This window comes from Micromys minutus (genome assembly GCF_963924665.1).
Source record: "Micromys minutus genome assembly, chromosome: 27".
Lineage (NCBI taxonomy): Eukaryota > Metazoa > Chordata > Mammalia > Rodentia > Muridae > Micromys > Micromys minutus.
Genome location: NC_137962.1, coordinates 7,118,585 through 7,141,396, shown reverse-complemented (window position 1 = coordinate 7,141,396; position 22,812 = coordinate 7,118,585). Strand labels below are relative to the sequence as shown.

The window sequence follows — 22,812 nt, the reverse complement described above, 5'->3', positions numbered from 1 at the left end:
GAAACAAAATAAAGGAGTCAAGATAAGATGCAGAGGAAGAAACATGCTAGAAAAATTAAGTTTTCTAATGAGAAATTTCTTCTTAGTTTCTTAATTGCTGGTGAATGTGGTATAAATTTCTCCCTTAAACAACTGAAGTCAGTGAGTGAGCTGAGTACTGTGAAGGAAGCAGTCGCTCTCTTTAGAGAAAGAGGGAGAGACAGACAGACAGAGCCAGTGCCACACCAAAGCCACGCCTATGCCAGCCAGTTGTGGTGGCGCACACCTGTGATCAGAGCACGAGAAAGGCCCCCAGCAGAAAGGCTGCAAGCCCGAGGCCAGCCCAAACTGGGTATCAGACCCTGTCTCAAAAGCAAAGGGCATTGAGTGTCCTGCCAGCCTCTGGGCATGTTCAATAAATAATTGGCACTGGTTTTCTCTGCTTTCCTTTTAAGGGGTCCCAGTGCCCCCCTTGAAAGGATTCCTCGTGACAAACAACCACTCACACCCCTTCTTTGCTTCCTTTTTAGATCATGTACAAAATGAAGAAAACTATGCACAAGTTCTGGATAAGTTTGGAAGTAATTTTTTAAGCAGAGACAACCCTGACCTTGGCACTGCTTTTGTTAAGTTTTCTACACTTACAAAGGAACTGTCCACGCTGCTGAAAAATCTGGTGAGTCATGCCATATGTTCTGAAGCAGTTTTAGCCTTACAGAGAACAATCCACTGCTCCTCGCCTGCTCCTCACCTCCACCCTCAGTCCTGGGAGTGAGAAGTAAAGTAGCAGGCTGTGCAGTCCTCTAGAGGTCATGGTTTTCATAGGTTTCAGGGTGACATTTCTAGCCTTGTCCCTTTAGGCCATCTGCTAGCGTGGGGCTATACTAAAGAGAGAGGAGCCCTGACCATCTCTACATCCTACCACTGTTAACTGGTTTGAGATAACTGTCAGCAGATTTTATTGTTTTCTTATACTGAAAATAGATTTCTCTTTCCATATATACTAATTGCAGTTTCTCCTCCTTCTACTCCTTCTTCCTACTCCCTCTCATCTGGATCTCCGCCCCCTTTCTGACCCTCAAACAAACAGGCTTCTAACAGATAATAATAAAATAAGGTAAAGCAAAAACTAACATGTCATGGGAATAATACAAAACAAACAAAAGGAAAAGATCCCAAGATACAGGTATAGATACAGGCACATTTGTTAGCACACTCGGGAATTCCATAAAAACAGTAAGCTGGAACCCATAATTTATAAGCAAAGGACCAGTAGGTTAAAAGGAGGGAAGAAAGCTATATAAAAGTAAATTTTAAAATGAGATAATTTTAAGAACAACAACAAAAAAAAGCAAAGCCCCGACATGTCATCACTAGACAAGGGAGCTCCCTTTCTGTTGCCGTCTACTGCCGGGCATGCGGCCTGCCCTTCAGAGTGACTTGTCTCCTTAGTGACACTCTGTGGCAAAGCTGCTAGGTTAGGAATAGGGAGATGAGTTCTTTTCTCCTTTGAGCTTCTGAACTCCATCTAACATAGGCCTGTGCAGGCCTTGTATGTGCAGCTTTTATTTCTTCTAGTAGACTGGTTAAAAGAGTAAGGATGCTTTTCAGTGCTAAACAGGCAATGACAGTATACCCTGCCTGTATTGTATCTCACTTGGATGAAGATACCAGGTATCTTGGTTCTTGAAATAATGAGCCTCCCTTAATATATCCTTTTATAGTCCACCCCACTGCTGACCCCATACATACCTTTAAGACAAAGGTTTTGGGATTTATAGAACGTGTATGGCAGGAAGAATCCTTAAATATGAGGTCTTTAAAGATGCTGACCCAGGAAGACAGAAGCAGATGGACAGCAGAGTTCCTTTGCCAGCTCTGTGTCTGCTTATCACCATATCTTAACTTCCTTACATTGTTGGGCCTGACTATGTGTGGGGTTGGTTTAGTGAAAATATTTCTTTAAGAACTATCGAATCTGCCCTTGATTTAAACAAGTATCACCTGATTCTTAAGGGGCAGGGGACCACAGCAATGTGATTTATTCCCATATTTTCCTCAGTTCCTGTTCTGGGGAAGCATCATTTCTCCTCCTGCCTCCCCCAGCATTGCACTTTTGCATCCTTAAGGATCTGGAACCTAAGTTCAAATGCCCTCGCCTTTTGAGTGGTTATATATCAGATGGGCCTCTGTGAACTTGGCTGGTAATCCTGTCACAAAACCAGTCGATACAAACACATACAGTATAAGAGTACTACCTATTTGAAAAGCCTCCCTACACTCTCTTAACCTGAGTGTTTTGTATAGTCAGAATGTTTTCTCTTATATTAAAAACATGCATACATCTGTTTTCCTGACTGTTTAAATTTAATTGGTGGTTTTTACCATTAAATAAATCATAAGTAATATATCATGGAATCTGAAAAAAATGCTATACGTAAAATACTTGTGTCATTTCAAAAGCTTAAGAAAGACAATGTTTCTATACTTTTTGGTTACCAAGCCAATGATGTTTCTTTAACTCTTAGACTACTTGAACCTCATTTCCTCTTCCTCCTGCGTATTATTTGCCACTTGCTGTGGCAGTTGCTTATAGATTAGTAAGCATGGGTGCAGTGGGCTATAGTAGAAAAGGAAGTGAAGTAAGACTCACCCTCACTCTGATAATAACTCGCAGAGAACCCAGGAAGCTGTTTTCCCAGGGTTACATCATGTCACATGAATATCGCACTTTCCAGAAGACCAGATGTGCTTTGACATTAGCTAAAAGTCATCACCCAACAAGGCTCCCACACAAGTCTGCATACATATTTGAGTGTACTGCAGGCTGATGCCCAACTGTGTGTCTGAATGTACAAGACAGTCAGGCAAGTGTGTGCTGATTTAATATATTCATGTACATCCACGTAGATTGATGTTTATTGAAGACCTTTGAGCCTGGCAGTGTGTGGTGAGTGCTTGTTACTATGTGATGTAAAATGGCCCCCAGAAGATCATAGTCCTAGCATTGTTCTGGGACAAGTTTGTGGAACCTTTTAGACATAAAGTCTAACTGCCACAATAATGAAGGTTGAGAGTTGCAACTTGGTTCAAGCCACCGACTTCTGATGCACCAAGATGTGAGGCATCCCAGAGACCTCTTCCATGCCCCCTCCTCAAAGACTGAACCATGCCCCCCCAAACTGAAATGAACCTTTTCTTTCTTAACTACATTCTGACACGTATCATATATCAGTGACAAGAAAAGTATTAAAGTAGTGTGACAGTCGTACAGTACCCAGCTGTCCTGTATTAGGTGACCTCCCTGAGAGTACTGACTCATGCTGGATGATGGAAGTTGTTGGTTCACACGGCTAGAAAGCAGGCAGGGCCCACTGTTCTGTCTACTGCTCTGTGTATATTGCTTCTGCCACCGTATATTCTGGGGATTCTCTTTCCCAAGTTAAAAGTGCTGGTTTTGCTGTTTCCCTAGATATACTCAGTCCAAGTTTTGTTCCTTTTTGTTTTTTGGCCATGTTCTTTCTTCATTCATAGAATAGAAGTCTAAGGTAGATCAAAAATAAATTGCTGTAAGACCTAATTTATCTCATTCAGAAAAAACTTATTATTTTCTATTTGAAGATGGTGATGGTGTTCCTGGTAAGTGGCCATAAAAATAACCATTTTACAATGGAGTTGGTTCAGTTCACATCGTTACATTTCTTTGACTGTCTTTGCCGGAGAGAAGCGTTGTGCTGGCCCCTCTCTCTCCCTTGGATCTGCCTTGGGTTTATTTCCATACCTTCACTATGCATTGCCCTGTCAGATGCTGCTGCAGAGCTCTGAGAAGCAGCGCCGCTTGGCCCAGGCTTGTCTGTGGGATCTTTTTGGGAAGATCCTAACTCTTGGAAAACTGGCATCAGGAAAGCATCTTTTCTGTGGTCTCAAGTTAAGAACTGGACTTATTACAGAGACTGATAACTACACCTTCCTTAGAACTATGTGCAAAGATATAGTTGTAGTTTAAGAAACAGGAAAACATAAGAACTGATGAGATTTAAATAAGGCCTGAGGTCTAGTCCCTGTCATAATGTCAGTTTCTAGATTCTAATAAAATAATATATAAGCTGTTGTTGCTACCAGGAAAGTTGGTTGAAGAGTAAACTGGATATACTGTGTTTTCAAATTTTTATGAGTTTAAAATTTTCAAAATATAAATTAAAGCCTAGTCATCAAATTGTAGAGGAGGAAGAAGGAGAAATGTTTAATAAAACATCACTATGTCCACATGTCATCATAAAGAAATGTATAGAACCAAAGTCCACAGGCCTTCACTGTGCCCTGAGGAGGCTGGTGTGTGGTCTTCAGCCTGCTTCCTTTGCACTTCCCTAGGTTTTGTGAGCTGGTTTTCCCCTCCTGATGAACTTGTTTTTCTAACATCAGTTATGTGGTTTTCATTCTGAGTTGGATGGATTTACCCTGTGCTTCCAGAAGTTGGTCTGTTCGGTTTCTTTTGCCTGGGAAATGCTGCCTCTTAGTGGTGAGAAGCTAGAGAAGCATGGACGTGGTGGGGTTGTTAACAGCATACAGAGCTTAAGCTTTGACCTGAGAGGGTTAGGAAAGAAAAGGTTACCAGCAGCTGCTTCCCTGTGTGGCCTGGGCAGATGCCTACATCTTGATTTCTTCACTTTTATAAAATGAGCCTGATGATCCTCTGTCCTGCTCAGTGCATGTAATGTGTGTACTGAGGGTCTGTACAAATACCCTGATAAGCAGGAGGGACCTATCCGTGAGGAAATACACACCCGGCCTTCCTCGACAAGTGTGTGTTGTGGTCGAATTTTCAGAAGTTGTGTAGAGCTCCTGTGTACCATGTGGTTCTTCTGTGATGTGGGTACCTTCCATCACTCCTACTGTGCCCATTTAACATTCAGAGTACTAGTGAGAAGGACTTCATTTACAATGCACTTTTAAATAACTAGATGAAAGTAGACTGCTCTTGAATTTAGCTGCTGTGGTTTTGTTGCTCGTTTTGATTAAATATACAGTATCAAGATTAAGTTCATGTTTTTACCCATTGAAAAGAAAGCAATAATAAAATACAAAAATAAAAACTAAAAGCTTGGTGAATAGTGCTGGCTGGTGATGTGATCCTAGCAAAGGATGTGAAACATCAACAGACAGCATCACATACATAATGCTCCCAAACTGCAAAATTGCTCTGGGGAAGAAATTCTCTGTGGTTAGAAGGACACCATTTAAATGCCATGCCCTCAAAGTCCTGCTGCAGTGGTCTTACAGGCTGTGTACAAACCTTACATGACAATAGTGAGCTGTGCCCAGAGGGCATCTAGTCCAGGCAGCACTCTCGGTGCCCTGGTCCGGTCTCTGCCTGTCCTGCTGCAGACTGCGGAGCGGTGCCAGAGCACTTCCTGTTTACAGTTTCTGACTGCAGTGTTGTGGTTTGAGTTAAGGATTGCTTTTTGTTTTATTTTCTTCTTTATTTTTAAGTTTCTTTTCCCCCAGATGAAAATAGCTGAAAACACGCATGTTGGGTCTAGATTTTCATCACATAATTTTTGGGAATTTTCTTTGAAATGTTAAAAAGTGTAGAAAGGACAGTTATGCCCTGTGGTAATTGCTGGTACCCTGACTCTAATACATTTTTGAAGATCTCATCTTTTTTCTATTTAAATTAAAATATAATTACATAATATTATATATAATAATAAAAGAGTGTCCCGGACCCCTTGTTCTCAGTCAGACTCATAGTCTCTATTTCACTGTTACTAAGCTATGTCCTGTTCCTTGGTATTGGATTACCAGTTCTGGGGAGATTATTTCCTGTTTTCAGCATTCTAGACTAGTTTTTTGTTGAGAGGTGGAAACCCTTGAGGTCCTCCTTCCGTGTTAGTATGTCTGTTGGTATATAACAGGTGTTCTTTAGGTAGCCATGATGTTAAGGTGAAGCTTCTTCGTCATTCCCACAACAGACTTCTTTGTCCTCTTCTCTTTGGTGATCTTCTATTTTGTTGTAGATGTATCTGTTAGCTCTGGCTCCCCATGCAAGATCTCATCTTCTCACAGAATGAAAATACATAATTAGAAGGTTTTGGTGTTTGTACCACATCCCACCACACACACCCCTCCCGACGTGCCAATATGACTCATGACCAGTTAGTGTTGTGGGACATTCTGTTAGCTAAGGTTTCTCACATGAGTGTGGGTGGATGAGCAAGAGGGAAAGGAGATTTGGGGTATTTCTTTATTATTATTATTATTATTATTATTATTATTATTATTATCTTTATTGTTGTTATTATTATGGTTACATGTATTTTCTACAATAAAACAGGAATATGGAAAAATTAAAAAATAAAGATTATTACATAATTTTAGTGTCTGACATTTTAATGTAATATTTCTTTTATACATTTAGACTTAGATACTAATTGCTTCCATATCTAAGTGTATGTATATCTTACATTGTGTCCAAAATCCTTACAGTTAGATAATCTTAGGATTCAGGGTTTTGTATCTTACATAGGGGACAGTGTAAGTGCCATATATTCTATAATACCACCAAGGTTTGCCCTTTGCAGTGAGACATTGAATGGTCATATGAAATGAAGGAAATCAAAGACAGTGATGAGTTCTACTCCTAGTCAGAGCTACTTATAGTGAGATATAGTCTGTCTTGGGAGGTATGGATGTCAACAAAAATGTATATCATATATTTATTTCAGAAGCTTATAAGGGTTTTTTCTTGTGTTTTGGAAGCTTGTTAATAAGCTGTGACATATAAATAAAATGGGAAAGTCATTTTCATGGTCTAGTTGTAGCCAGACCACAACCAATGACTCAGAATTTTCTCTCGTCAGTATACAGTTGCTATGTAATAAATGTATGCAGTGTATAGAAGTCATGTGTAATCCAGGCTGAAATTTAAATTAGTAAGAGCTATTGCACATTAAAAATACTTTAAATAGAAATGCATATAGTGATTTTTAAGTAGGATTGAATTTTCAGCCTGTAACATTTGCACGTTTCAGATAACACTTTCATCAAGAGTGTGTACATTGTGATCTGATCCTTAACTCACAAAACAGCCTTTGGAGCCAGGAAAGGGATGCTGCAAAGTTATGGGTTCATAGCAGAGGAAGGAAGGGAGAAAGAACCCGATCACTTGATAAGCCCAGGCATGCCAGCATACAGATATCTTAAGTTGTACTACTGGCCTTCCAGAGTCAACCTTTGTTGTTGTTGTTGGCTTTTTTTTTTTTCTTTTTTTTTTTTTTTTTTAAGAATAGGACATGTGATAGAGACATCATAGATGGCAAGGAAAATGTAAACCGCTGTCACAGGATGGCTGTGTTGTAAGTCACATATGGAAACCTATAAATGACATGCATGAAAATGAAATTTAAAGTCTAAAAGTTGGTCAAGTACTTTTTTATCATTCCAAGTACTAAGAGAACTTTTTCAAGCTAAGACCCGAGTGTATGGGCTGTGTCCTTTTGCTTTCTCGTTTGTCTTGAATGTTAGAGATCTCCACTTCTGCTCTTGTAGTGTAGTTCTTCTCTGGTGGGGTAAGAGTCAAACAGCGCTTTATTTTCCCTGTGAGGACATATTGAATCATACCCACTGTTTACATGGTCTTAAGTTAAAGATTTGCATATCCCTTATATACTCTCACACTGCCTTTTCCTTCCTGTAATATTTCCAGGAAAATTGGAATCTCATTTGAATTCAGTCTTGTCAGATGCCATCAGCATATGGTGGACCTTGGGTTTTCCAGAATTCTCTAGAACAGCCTTTGACCTCTGTTTCTTCTTCATGGCAGTTGCACCTGAGACCATAGGCAAGGTGATTTCCTCTCTGGCTGGAAACATTCCTTCCTCAACTGGAACTTGGATGTTCTGCTGTGGACAGCCCTGACTCAGAGAGTGGCTCTCTCGCCTTAATTCACTTGAAGAGCTTACTAAGACTTGGGCTGTTGGACTCCATCCTCAAAAGGCTCTAGTCAGTTGGGTTTGGGAATCTGTCTCTGTTATGTTTTCAGGTAGCACTGAGAAGACAGTCCAGGACATAGTCAGAACTACCTGCGCCCAAGTTTAGGAATTCCCTACTGCCATGTGAGAGCTACAGCTTATTCCTTCAAGCTTGCTGTCATATACTGGGTTTTGGTTTTGTATACTGATTTGATTTGTAACTTGTGTTGACTGATATAGCTGAGTCTCAGTTACTCAAGTCCTGAAGCACAGGGCTTTGGGAAGGGAAAATGAAGGCTGGAGAAGAATGAAACAAGAGCATGCACACACAAAGCCTGGGAAGTTTGCTCGTTCTCTGAGTGCTTCTACTCCCAGGACCTTATTTGTGGTCCAGGGACTCAAAAGCCTTTTCCTGTCCAGGGCAGCTGGTGCTGATCTGGGGATAGCCACAAGGGAAAAGGTAGGCAGGGTCAGACCTAAACTTGGGAGTTTGAACTTGACTCCAGCTAGCAGGAAGCAGGAATGGGTTCCAGACAGGGAAGCAATGTCCCCTGATTATTACTTTAAATGAGTATAGCAAGACAGAGGAAATGAGAGTGACCCTTGGGATAAAACAAATTGCCTTTAATAACCCAGCCCTCTGTTTCATTCTTATCTTGGCCTTGGTCACGTTCACTTAACCTCTCTGAGCTTGTGCTCTAGTTAATCTAGTGAGACTAAGACCTATTGTATAGCGTTCTCTCAACCGCAGTAACTTTGGGTAACAAAGACTAAGTAAGAACTGTATCCTCTGTCCTTTTTATCAGCAGTTTAGTTCGGGCTGTGCTGCCTACATGCAACATAGCATAATGGGATGCAATGCTGTCTTAAGAGAGGGCCTTGAAGAATGAACAGAAAAGCCAAGCACTAGGGTTTGCCATGAAAGCATGTGCTGCAATACAAGAAGTACTTTATGTCCCAAATTCTCTCATCCTTTTCTCTTCCATTACTGTTGAGCCTTCCAAATGTGTGTTTAAAAAATTTAAGAAAATGAACTGTAGCGATCGCCTATCTCGCCAGCAAGAAAGACGTGCCACAACAGGATTCTCCTACAGGTGTTTATTGTGGGTTTGACTGTAGTTGCGAAAGGCCCCGAGCCCAGAAATCAACCCTCCTTATATATGCTTAGGAGGGATGTGTGCTACTTGATTGGTGCATTCTGTATGCCCTAATTAGCATACTTGGGACTAGAGAGCAAGTCAGCATGAGTCAGCAAAACAGGCATATGTGCATGGGCACTTAGGTTGTTTATCTCAAAACTGGCCATCCTCCCTTTGGGCTAAGCGCCATCTTGTAATGGCGTATGCGGTGGCTTCCCACAATAAACTTAGTTCTATTTCATTGAGCCCATCTCCTGCCTAGTATTCTACACACATTTCAACCCTCTAAGTGCATCTCACAGAACTCCCTTAAGGGCACAGGAACTTGGTTCTATCATTCCCATCTCAGCAGTGAGGAGACCAGGCCTCTACAAGGGTAAGCAGGGGTGACTTGCTCAAGAACACACTCAGCTAAATGCGATAAGGTAAGCCTGGGGGACCCTAGAAGCTAAGAAAATCTCTGAAAAAGCCAGGCAGATAAAGCAGCACTGACTTTCTTCTGGAGGAAGGAGTGACCTCAGACCTCGAGCAAACACTGTTTCCTCTCCCCGCCTGTGCAATGAAGAGAAGGTTAAACAGCCTTAGTGTGTTGTGTCAGTGACCACTGGGAGCAGTGGTCCTTTGCATCTGTATTGTATAATTTTAGTTTTTGAAACAGTTTGCAAAACATTTTGAAACATTTGGGATATAAGATAATGTCATAAACAATTTGATGACGTCAAAGCCACACCTATTTCATGGCTTCATGTTTAATGTTTCAACAGGCACTCTGTAAAAGCTCTGTGGGCTGTTCTTAAAAGCAGCCAGCTCCATGGACTCAAAGTAACTCAAGCTTACTGACAGGAAAGGAAATAGCTTGGAAGCTGAATCTATCAGTATTACCTTTGCTAAGCTGAAAACACCCAAGGATCCAGGTCATCATGGGCAGACAGGCATTTTAGACAGGAAGCAGAAAAAGGAATACTGGAAGGGTCCAGGGCAAGATGCAGTACATAAGTGAGTGCTTCCTCCTTCGTGCCCCATCACCTACATCTCCCAGCCTCCAAGTAATACCATCATGCAGTGCATCCATCAAGGGATTAATCCATTCATAGTCACAGCCTTCATGGTCTGTTTGTATCTGGAAACTCCAGCATAAACACAAGAAAAGATGTGCCTTAGTTATCTGTGTGTTTTCTGTCCCAGTCACACTGAATAATCAGTAACTTAGTAACATGAGTAAGTTTCACTGGCACCCTCTCTTCCTTACTCTACACTCTCCAGACCATTTGCTTTGTCACTGACTAGTTGAAGGAAATACTGGGGCACCAGAGAGGTTAACAGTCATTCATACTAGTGATGGTCACATGCGTCTGTGTTCTCCGGGTTATAGTATTCTGGAAAGCAGCCTAGTGATCAGCTCTTTAATTTTTCTTTTTTCATTGTGTTTTCTCAATGGGTATCATTGTGACATTTTCATACATAAATATCATGTTTTTTCTTCACATCCCCTTACTACCTTGACCAGTTCCCCTTCACCATTGTTTCCCTTTCTCTCCTCAAATGGTCCCTCCTTCTGCTTCCATGTCACATGTGTTCTGTTTCCCTCTCTTCTTGACTTTTAGAGAGGAAATTTAAATCTAGATTTGATGTATGAAAGAAAAGACACAGAATTCATCTTTCCAATGCCGGCTTATTTCACTTAGCATGATAATCTCCAGGTACCCATTTCAGATAGCTTTAAGACATTTGGTAACTGCCTAGGGTGTGAAGGAGTTAACACTCCAGAGAGAAAACCTAAGTTATACCACAGAATTGCCAATTTAACTGCAGGAGCTGGCTCATTATTTTAATTGGATTTTCCAAAGTGTTGAGCAAGTCAGCAGATTTGCATTAGCTTTGCTTTGAGAGAAATTGTTTCTTTCTGCAGAGTAGAAGAAAGAACCAAGGAGCAGTGGAGAGAGCCTGTCAGAATTAGCTAGAGATGACGAACGCAGGCAAATTGTGTCCTCGTTAATTAGCACAGCCCCCTGTGCATGTGGGAGGGCCCGTTTGTAGAGCAAAACTGCTTCCACTCAGGTGTGAAAAGAGAAACGTCTGCCTTCCTAGTGGGCAGCAGTCCAAGGCTCCCAGGGCACAGCTGTGAGTCCAGCGGGGTAGGGGGGGTGGGTGGGTTGGACCCTGTGGCCTGTGCTGCTCCTGACCACATGCTGTGGTCATCCCTAGAGCCTCTGTCCTCAGAAGCCTGCCCTCTGAGTAGGAGGGAGTAAAGGAATGTCAGTAGACAGGCAGCAAACAGGGTGTCTTTCATGGAAATCTCTATCTATGAAGGGGTAAAAAGTCCAAACAGAATATATGTGTTTCTGCACAGAGCAAGAGTTGTTTTAAGTCATCTTTAGATAGGATTGTGATGGGTTGTTTGTATGATGCATTATCAGAGCAGCTTGTGAGGAATAAGTGTCTATTTTTTGTAGAAGCCTGCATTAATTACAATTATATGTTAAGAAATCCCTAGTGCACTATGAAAGAATAGCTACCTTGTCTAACTTCTTCCAAATTCCTGGAAGGTTTTGATGTGTAAAGAGTCTGATGTGTGGGCTGGCGGGCCACAGCCCTTTCGGAAGGAACATTCATTTGTTAGGAGCACCAGTATATTTAATATAAGCAAACATCATCCCTGAAATGGTGTTTAATATACTGCTTGCTTAATAAGATGGAAATATAAATGTTTTGAGTTTTCTGTAGATTGTGTGTAAGTTTGAGAGTCTTGCTGTGTAGCTCACACTGACCTCTTAATTGGCAAGCCTCCTGCCTCAGAACAGAACTTCTGCTTCTTGTGGACTTGAATCATGTGAAAGCACTTACACTAATTGGGTGTGGTTACTACAAAAATGGAAATAGTTTGAAACTTGGAAAAGTTGGTGCAGAATAATCAATAGCATTTTAGTAAAATACCATCAAAACGGTCCATAGTGCACTTTTCCTAAAGCCTCCCTTACAGGCTAATAGCATTGACAGCAGGAAGTCTGTCCCATAGTCCTGGTATTCTGTGTTGACTACACTGAAATTGCCAGTGGGGACAACACTTCACAGTTCGACAGACCTCTTTTGGGTTGTCAAGATTTCTGAATATTAAGAAAACAGAAATACTGGAAGACTCTGGAATCCTAAGACTACAATCGTATAATTCACCTGTCACATAGCAACACCCTAAGATATCCGGTGAACAGATGTTCTCTTCGTTGAGATTTCCAAGAGAGAAATAGTCTGTTTCTGTTCATCTCTGCTGTCTTCCTGGTGCCACTCGGGTAGTTCCCAGTCGCCTGTCACCAAGGGAAGGAACTTTTCCCTGGGAAGGGAGCTGGATAGAGTTAGTAAATTTTAGTATTTTTTCCTGTGACCTTTTCCTAAGCTTAACCACTGGGGAAAATCCAGTTTTCTACATTTATAATGTATTGTCTGCTTGGTTTCTTATTATTCCCCAAGAATACGTGTGTAGATGACCACAGTGAAATTCTTAATTCTTGGGGTTTTTCATCAGTGCAGAGCCTCAACCCAGGGCTGAACCACAATGATGACATTTGGTTGCTCAGTGTGGTTAGAGCTTGGATTTTGGAGAGAATTGTTCTTCAGAAGAACCTTCACCTTTAGCACGAACACAGATTCCATAATTGCCACAGTGTTCTGTAATGTATCCTCCATGTCAAGGTAGCAGCAAGTTTTCATTATTGCTTCATTCACAAGGGTTTAAGACATTGATGAAAAGGTTAGGACTGGAAGATGAAATGTGTTTTTAATCTGTGTTTTCCATATTGTTTTAAATTCTGTTTCAAATTTGAGCAAACAGTACATTACTTATTCTTAAAGGATGTTTGAATATGTGTGTGAAAATGTGTGCATATGCATACCTGTGTGCATCCTCAGCTGTTCTCAAACCCTACTTGTTCATTGAGGCTGGAACTATGTCGTTAGCAGAGGGCTCTCCAAGAAGGCTCAGCTGGCCAACATGAGAGTTACAAGTGTGGAGCACCAGATAGATCTGCCCTTTTTGACATGGGTTCTGCCATCTAACTTAGAACGTCATGCTTGTAAGCATTTACCAACTGAACACACACACACACACTCACTCTCTCTCTCTCTCTCTCTCTCTCTCTCCCTCCCTCCCTCCCTCCCTTCCTCCTTCCCTCCCTCCCTTTAAGTAATAACAACAACAACAACGAGAAAAACCTCCTTTCCTCCTGCATCCACTCTACCCTTGTGTCCTTCAGAGCACTGGCGCCAGTGGATTACTGTGTGTTCTGTAGAAATAATATACACATACAACCTTTCCCCCATCTGTCTTAAAGTAAATCTTGTCCTCTGTAAGTACTTTGCTATAATTTCCCAAGCCAGCACGCATTGTTGGGCAGTTTCCATCAGTATGAACAGTCCTGTAGAAGGGGAACCCTGGCCACCCCAGTGCTGCATTTCATACCTTCTGCAAGCCCTTCAGGAGCAGCAGTTCAGTGCAGCACACTGTTTAGATTGGGGACATAACCGTGGACAGACGCTCCTCCTGGCATGGAGCTGGTGTGTGCACTGAAGAGATGAACAGTAAACAAATGAGGAAGTGGGGATCACAAGGGTGGTGAGGGATGGGAAATCCTTGGAGGAAAGTTGGTGCCAGCATGGTTACAAGCAGAGGGTTGATGCTGGCTTGATTAGCAAGGAGTGCAGTTGGGCTCACCGCATCAGCTACACTATCCCTTAAGAGCCTTGGGACAAGGTTCTGGGGGCGTATACTCCCAGTTAGTGTCTAGGGCAGAGGGCTGAGTTCTATGGATCTTCATTTTCTCCTGTCTTGCCCAAGGCATTTTCAACCTTTTTATTTTTGAGGACCACAGTTATAAATTCTAAGTGGAGCCTTCATAAGAGAAGATACACCTAGTCTTGCTGCAATTTAATATGTCAGGAAACCTTGATGTTCATGGGATGCCTGACCTTTTCTGAAGAGAAACAGAGGAGGGGATGGAGGGGTGGCTGGGAGGAAAGGAGGGAAGGTAAAGTATGGGATGATGGGTTGACTTTTAAAATACATAAATAAACTCTTAAGTGGTCTTTTTGCCCTCCCTAGTTTCCAATACTTTTCATTATTGTGGAAAACATTCAGAATTTTGCAATCTGGCCTCCTTGCTAAGCTGCTTGTATCTGTTACACAGATAGAATTTCCTTGGCAGGAATCCTACGCCCTCTGGTGGTATATACTGGAAAATCTTCCTCAGATACAAGCCAGTGGAAATTTAGCTAAGTAGGAAACCCAAGGTGTGAGCAACGGACACACTGGGAAAAGACAACCAAAAGTCAGGATTTCTTATCTCTGCCCCTCATTTCCAGACACATAACTGTCATTTTAAAAATGAGCGAGTTCTCAGCACTCATCAAGTGTCTATGCCTATGTGTTGGCTCACCCCATCTTCCCCTGCTGGCAGTAGGATGCAGGCCCTCCACACTGCCAGCCTCAGGCCATCAGGCGGCATTGGATGTCCTCATGTCATATTCTCTCTTAGCCTTGCTGTGTGTCTGTTGCCAGTGTAGAAAGAAACCCTACTCGGTGCAAAAATGGTGAGCTGCTCATCTCTGTCTGCCTGCAGTGTGTGGCTCTTCTCTCATCACTGAAGAGTGGATGGATAGGTGGACAGGCTGGCAGGTAGACATACTTCCATGGAGAAAAATGTTCTCAAAGGAGGAGATCTATAGCCTACCTGTGCTTTGGTTCTGCAGACCTCTGCCAGCTCAGGTTTCCCTGGGAATTGCCAGGGTCATGTAGACTGTGTTAAACCATCCTTTGGCTCCTCTGCTGCTTTCCTCCAGCTGGCTAGCAGCTCGGCCACTTCCTTAGACCCCTCTGTACTGAGAAAACTGCTCCCCAACACTTAACAAGCATTGTGGCTCATGCCTAGGAACCTGTTATCCAAGGCAGAAAGGTTGTGAATTCAGGGGTAGCATGAGCTAGCCAGACCTAATAATAATAGTAATAGCTGAGGCTGCAGCTGTGAGCAGAGCAGCCGAGGTTCCTGTCATCAAAGAGTGTCCAGTCTCATGCAAGATAAATATAATCACAGATAAATGCATACTGTAAGAGCACAAAAAGGAAACAGTAAAAGCCGGTTATATCTGACAGATGACTGAGGAGAAGTCAAACCAAGAGTTGCAATTGTGCTAGGAGTTGCACTGAAAGTGCTGAAGTGAGTAGCAGTTCCTTGTACCCATCTGTGTGTGTGACAGCAGGCTCTCAGAGCATCGCTCTGGGACCACACTGCAGCTCTCTGCTTACAGCTGGGATTCTTACATGTCCTCCTCCTGGTCCCTCACTGCAGTGTGGGCATGTGCATACATAGACATAGAATAGAATAGACATGCAGCTCTCCAGGGAGCCCTGGGTGGGTGAGGCCACAGGAATGGGTCCGCTGTTTATTGTGCATTCTTTTTAACTGTCTCCCATCTTTTCTTTATGTTGATTTTTTAGCTCCAGGGTCTGAGCCACAATGTGATCTTCACCTTGGATTCCTTGTTAAAAGGAGACCTGAAGGGGGTCAAAGGAGTAAGTGGGTAGAAACTGTTATTTTCAGTCTTCAGCTGAAAGAGTTGGGTTTATTTGGAGTTGTTTCTTCCCCTTTTTGCCATCATGGTAGTACTTGTATTTGAAAATCTCTGAACATCTCAGTACAAAATATTATTGGGAAATTGTCATTAGAAAAAGTGTTGCAACTTCACATAATGGTACTGACTAGGAACAAGACTAGGCCCTTTCAGAAAGATTGGTAGTTACTCGGTGGTGGTGGAGAGCGGAGGGGAGGGGTGGAGAGCAGGGCCCAGCCTGGCCTCCTTGGGTATGGACCGGGCTCTGAGCAGCTCTGGCTCCTGCTTCTGTAATGGAACCAGGAGAGCTCACTCTCCCACCTCTGTTGGGCTTCTCACCTGTGAATCTCCAAAAGGCAGTTGGTTTTGTTCAGAGGTTTTTTTAGTTATTTATTGGAGGACAGATGAATAACAGTTTTTGTTTTCTCGTTTTCTCTGTTCTAAGGATCTCAAGAAGCCATTTGACAAAGCCTGGAAAGATTATGAGACGAAGTTGTAAGTGCTGCTTTATTTTGTTTTTTATGTTATGGTCATTGTCATGAGTTTCTACAAGTTGAGAACAAGACAGAGACCCCAATGAACTAATATATTAGCAATGATCTAGGTAGAAGCTAGACACACAGTTATCTCAGCGCTCTGGAGGCTAAACAATCCTGGGCTCTAGTAAGTTCAAGGGCTGCCTGGGCTACGTGGTAAGACAAGGCCTCAAAAAAACTAAACACCGAGAGAACAGTATACTGTCTGTGCTAACTGTTGGGAATCACAGGCACTGTTTTGGCTGCTCGTAGGAACTGTCAAGTTGGAAGCTTATGCATATGCACAATGTTATTTTATTATCACTATCACAGAACTATAAACCATGTGCATTTCTATGTAGCACAACAGTAAATAATCAAAGACTAACAGATGTTTGTGATACTGTTTTTGTTTGCTAGGATTTACACCAATATGTGTTTTACACTCATGACTCCCTGACACCACTCATGAGTGCAAACCTCTCTCTGTCTGTGGGGAAACTGAAGTCTAATTCTAGACTAGCCTAGGGAGTTTTGGAGGGTCATGCAGTTAGTGACTGTTAACCTGGTATTCCTGCTGGATCTCTGACCCAGAGACTGAGTGTTGTAACTTGAGGCCAGAAAAGTTGATTCTGGGATTTTTGTGGGGGTTTAGGAGGATCATAGGCCCAGGCTGACCACAAACTCATGGTCCTCCTGCCTCTGTCTCTAGTTGCTGGACACATATACCATACCCAGTCCCTTTATTCCTGTTCTCTGAGAGATCTGTGACAGCAGACAGTGGGTAATAGGAAAAGATATCTGTTTCAAAGCTTATGTAGGTATAAGTTTGCAGAGTGAACGCCATTTCTGTGGACAGCAGTAGCCTCATGAGATCAGAAGCAGAACAACCTGGGAATCAAGGGTATTTTTCCCAAACAGTTTTTGTAAAACTTGTGTAATAGTGTGCTGTCATAGAAGCACTGCCTGGAAACTGTCATGAGTAAACAGGAAGAAATGCAACTAGACACCGAAAGGTTTGCGGTGGTCCTCCAGTGTGAGATGCACTGTGAGTCAGTGAGTTAAGTCTCTGTTATCACGTCTTCCACATAAGGCTTGAACTTGGTTTGGTTTTTAATGACTTCCTATCAATAAATTTCTTTCCTAAGATAGGTTTCTTTCTCACTGGAGTTTGATGATGGTAAAGATGCCAGTATTTCTCCTTTTACTGTAATAGGGAGCTCATTTGGTTTTTGAAAACTACAAACAAAATGCCTTAAACAGAGAGTTAATTTAGGCTCCTGTTCCACATGCTTGCTCCAGCCCACTAGGGTCCATGCAGTGTCCTGTTTTACTGAGTGAATCTCTACTTTCACTGCTGTAGACACAGACATTTGATTTATTACCTTTCAAATGACCAAGAAGCCTAGCCACTTTCTATGGCTGTGGTTAAGTTTGTGGACTTGAGAACCATTACCAGCTTTGTGATCTTGAGCCACGATACTTTATTTTTGATGGCCTTTACATAAAAGTTAACTGCTACTCAAGCTTTCGTGACCACAAAGTAATACATTGAAGTGGTTCTTTGCAGGGTTATTACTAAATTATTGTCTTTGTTTATATTGTACTAGGAGCAACCTCAGAGCCCTGCCCATGCTAAGGAAGCTCCCCAACCCTGAGCTACTCGCCTGCTCTTGGTATTTTAAGGCAAACTTATGATGTAGCTAAGACTGGCATTGAACTTTCTGTATAGCTCAAGCTGGCTACACGCTTTGGATTGCAACCATACAGCACCATTCTCAGCATTTAGTGTTTTAATAATCATTATTTTATCAAAATAAGACATGAGTTTAAATTAAAGCACCAAATGCATTGGTGTCAACAAAGACTCTGGCAGCAGGTTGTAGACATTTATCATAGAGTGGAAAGCCGTCTAGAAAGGTCCAGTCTCCCACACAGCATCTCACTTGTACATATTGTTTTACCAAGTCTAAATTCAACAAATGTGGACTGTTCCTAATGATGTGAGGCCCCTTATGAACCATGGGAATAAGAGAACATTAAGTAAGCAGTAAGTGTGCTTCCTGCCCATACCCTTGTTGGCATAGATTCTCTGCCCACTGGCCTCATCTACTACTTTCTCTCCAGCCATTTCTTTTGGTTTCTGGTTTGTCTCTGTTTCACAATGTTTCTTGCTCTTGGCTTCTCTGGAACATATTACTCTGGTGTGTGTGAAGTTAGCTCTTTTGTACTGGCAGCTATCACTTTGCTACCTTCATTTTCCAGCTTGGTCAACAGACTTTAGATAAACTCTCAGTGTTTATATTTTATCTAACTGGTATACTGTGATTGACTCTCCTTTCTTCCAGTAGATTCTTAAATTTTTTTTAATGACTAGCTCCCTCAGTTCATTCGCTTAGTTCCGTGTAAACCTTTTATGGACATTTATCTTCTAGCCAGTAGATGCCAGAGCCCCACCAAGAATAGTTCTGTGCAGTAAGTACAGTGTACATCACAATAATTGTCTACTGCCAGTCCTTCTCTCCACTTCTGCCAGTGTCCTTGGAAACCACTCTAAAAGGTCACAGTTTGTCTTTATTCTAGCATATGCAGAACGATAGTTTGGCTTACTGTAAAAATCTAGATTTTATGATTTTTTTTTTCTTACAATGTTGAAGAGTAGTTGGACATGGTGACTTGAGCCTATAGATCCAAGAGGTAAGATCTAGAGTTCAAACCATGAAGCCACATTTGAGGTTTTAATTTTATGATGGCGGTATAGCTTTCTTGTTAGCATTCCAAAAATCTTACAGTTCCCTCAGCCCCTTCCAGGTGGCTCTACATGTAAAGGGTAGAGTTTTGTTTTGTTTTGTTTTGTTTTCTAGTTACAGACACCAGGGTCTATTCAAGAAAGAATCTAAGCTAAAAGGAAAACTACAGTGTGAAGTAAGGAACATCAGGAAGTTGATTATGGAAGCAAACAGTTTTCTAGACCAAAGGACAACAGCTTCCGGCCTCATTTCAAAACCTGTAGAAAACACCATGAGATGGCATTTAGTGAGACAGCAGAGAGCTCTGTGCCTAGGCAGATGTCAGAGTTCAAACTCTGCGGCTAAACAACCTTAACTCTGTCTGTCCTCATCCGCTCACCAAGGAGGACTCATCTTGGAAACTGCCCATCCAACTCTCAGCTGGAACTGCATTTCCTCTCGCTGTCTTTCCTGTACTTCCCCCTTCTATCCTTCCTTCCTTCCTTCCTTCCTTCCTTCCTTCCTTCCTTCCTTCCTTCCTTCCCTCCCTCCCTCCCTCCCTCCCTCCCTCCCTGTCTCTCTCCCTCTCCCTCCCTCCCTCCCTCTCTCCCTCTCTCTCTCTCCCTCTCCCTCCCTCCCTCCCCCTCCCCCCCTCTCTCTCCCTCTCCCTCCCTCCCTCCCCCTCTCTCTCTCTCTCTCCCACCCTCCCTCCCTCTCTCTCTCTCTCTCCCTCCCTCCCTCCCTCCCTCCCTCCCTCCCTCTCTCTCTCCCTCTCCTTCTCTCTCTCCCTCCCTCTCTCCCTCTCTCCCTCCTTCCCTCCCTCTCTCTCCCTCTCCCTCTCTCTCTCCCTCTCTCCCTCTCTCTCTCCCTCTCCCTCTCTCTCTCCCTCTCTCCCTCCCTCCCTCTCTCCCTCCCTCCCTCTCTCTCTCCCTCTCCCTCTCTCTCTCCCTCTCCCTCTCTCTCTCCCTCCCTCCCTCCCTCCCTCTCTCTCTCTCTCTCTCTCTCTCTCTCTCTCCCTCTCTCTCTCCCTCCCTCCCTCCATCCCTCCCTCCCCCCCCTCTAGGCTGGTTTTGGTTTCTTCTCCTCCTCCCTGTTCCTCTCCCTTCCCCATAGAGGACAGCCTTCACCCTTTCTCCTTGTCTTGTTCGCCCCTTGACTACCGCACCACTGTGAGTCCACATAGGTAAAGGAAGTAAGCTACTGTCCGGTATTGTCACCACAGTAAACTAGACATCTAGTCACACCTGTCCCTCATGCTTCTCAAGCTTTTGCATCTCATCCCAACCATATCAGTGGAGAAAGCTGAGTACTCCCTCCACTAAAATCCTTTCTTTGATTGCTAAGGTGACATGGTCAAAATGTTACCTTATGAAGCTTTTGATGAATGAAAATGAGTCTCCACCAAGTTTGCCATAGCTTTACCATTGGTTGACAGTTGATTTTTCCAGTGTCTCTGTGTAGGCAAGGCTACTTAGCCTTTTATTGCTTTTGGCTTCCTGTTCCACATTCACTACAACTTAAAGGTTAAATCAGTCAGTCTTTGCTGTCACAGTTGGAAAGTCAAGGATAATTCTTAAATTTGAAATCCATTTCAAGTTAAGTGTATTTTTCTGAAGAATACCAAACAGTAAGCATCACTACCCTCAGGTACTATAGGGTTAGTGTGTACTTACCTTCAGACATCCTGGTTCATGGAACCCTCCCTTCCTTGCCAAAAATCCCAAGTTAGACATAGGCATTTCTCCCAGCTATTCAAGTTCACTCATGCCAACCAAAGTGTAAGAGGAGCAGTGCATCTCTCACATGTCTAAGCTCTGAGTGGAAGTATAAAAGCTCCAGGTGAAGTTCACACACGATATGTTTACTAATGATTTGAGTCTGTCATCTTAAGAAATGTTGCCTCTTAACTAGTAGTATCAGTGGTTTGATTACAGGGAAAAAAGACAGTAATGGCGTTCATTTTAAAAACTGCTTTGCTTCATGAGGGTTGAACCCAAGGTCTGTGCTCCACCGAAGGCTACATCCCCAGTTCAGAATCGGTGTGTCTGCATGGGAGATATTGAGCTCCTGTTTCCTCTCTGCATACACATACACAACTGCCCCATAACCACAGCCTTCCCTCCCCTCCATCTGTGGTACACATGCTGCAGTTGGTGGACCCATTCGTACAGCATCAAATAGTCAAGTTTGCGCTCAGGTTCATACTTGGTGGTGTGGCTTATCTTTCTCTTAACATGGCATATGCTTTCACTGCAGTACAAAAATTGAGAAGGAGAAAAGAGAGCACGCAAAACAGCACGGGATGATCCGGACAGAGATAACAGGAGCTGAGATTGCAGAAGAAATGGAAAAGGAACGGCGGCTTTTTCAGCTCCAGATGTGTGAAGTAAGAACAGACCTTCCCAGACTCAACTTCTGCTCCTCAGCAGGCTGGGTTTGATGCTTGGAGGAGGGACTGTTTTCTAAGGGTTCTAATCTCCCTTTTTCTCCAAGCCCTTTGGGATCCGACATTGCACTGTTGTCTCATATTTTGAGCCCTTGGTCCTATGGGCCTCTTTAAGCCAAACCAGGATTCGTTGGTGAGAACCTTAATGTTGCTTGCGAGTGACTGGGGGAGTCCTGGTGGGAGGTAACATGGGTGACTAGTAACTGCTTTGGGGCATGTGGTTATTTAAAGCATGGATCCAGCCAGTTTCGATGGAGCTGTCCAATAAGGAAATCTGAGCTCATGGGAAATGCAGAAAAAGCATGCTGCCTTTGACTTACAGCTGTGGGTCTCAAACTGAATCCCAGCAAAACCTCTACTGACTTGAGCACTCACTGTAAGGCAACTTGAGTAATGGACATACTTTCCAGCTTATAAAACCCTAATGGAGAGTGTGTGATTTAAGTTTTTCTCTGAGTTCACTCCCACCCCACCCCACCTCTGTGTTTTTGTTTGGTTCGTTGGTTGGTTGGTTTTTGTTTTGGGGGTGAGGAGTCTTTCTTTTTTTTCTTTGGTATTTGGTTTTCTTCACCATCAGCCTATGGCTCCTTGACCCTTTCAGTGTATGATCTCCTACTTACCATTGAAGATTCTGGCCAGTGATAAAACCAAAGCCAGTACTTGGTTAACTCCAGCACCTCATTTTTATTCTTTTTTTCTGACTTAATGGACATTTCTTCCTCTGATTCAACTCCTTGTTTAAAGTTTTAGTATCTCATGGAACATTCTTGAAGGGACTGCTCTCCTACCTGTCTTCTGCAGAGAACAGTCTGCCTCTCAGGACTATGTGATTCTAAGTTTGAGATCCATGGCACTAGAGAAAGCAGTCATGACATAAGTGTTTGCTGTGTTTCATTCTTGCCTTGTAAAGGAGTTAGCAGACGCTAACGCTAATTGCATTTGTGCACACTGGCTGAGCCCCAACAGCCTTCCCTAAACAAAGCTTACCTACCTGGGCCGTTAGCAGTGCTTCCACATGAACTTGAGAGCCCCGTCTGGAGTTGCCAACATAAAATTCTGCTTTCTTTCCACAGTATCTCATTAAAGTTAATGAAATCAAGACCAAAAAGGGTGTGGACCTGCTGCAGAACCTTATAAAGTATTATCATGCACAGTGCAAGTAAGTGTCGCATTGCTTACCAAAGGTCGCTGTCAGCTCTCGCTGGGCCCTCCATTTCACTCTGCCTTTGTTTCTCTTTCATTTAGTGACTGTCAGTAGTGACCACTAAACAGATGGGAAACAGTAGCATTGTCCATCGCCAGCATTGTGTATACATTAGCAGCTCACAGTAAACAACTACTGATTAGTCTGAAGCCGTGTCTTCCTCCACAGCTTGTGCATAAGACCTTGTCCCCCAACCACTCTGTTAGCACCACCTCTCCCCATACACAGTTCTT

At 42.9% G+C, this 22,812-nt stretch overlaps 1 protein-coding gene across 3 annotated transcripts in view; it reads left to right on the top strand.

Annotated features, from left to right (window-relative positions):
• The window catches only part of ASAP1 (ArfGAP with SH3 domain, ankyrin repeat and PH domain 1), a 276,123-nt gene that overhangs the window by 178,005 nt on the left and 75,306 nt on the right, over positions 1-22,812 (top strand). For 2 of the 3 annotated variants that reach the window (XM_080939796.1, XM_080939795.1), the window contains exons 5-9: positions 510-655; positions 15,573-15,647; positions 16,131-16,180; positions 21,186-21,315; positions 22,449-22,534. In XM_080939796.1, coding sequence (XP_080795922.1) covers positions 510-655; positions 15,573-15,647; positions 16,131-16,180; positions 21,186-21,315; positions 22,449-22,534 — 487 coding nt within the window. Of the gene's footprint in view, positions 1-509; positions 656-15,572; positions 15,648-16,130; positions 16,181-21,185; positions 21,316-21,414; positions 21,509-22,448; positions 22,535-22,812 lie in introns of those variants that run through there. The other variant, XM_080939797.1, reaches the window with a different exon arrangement.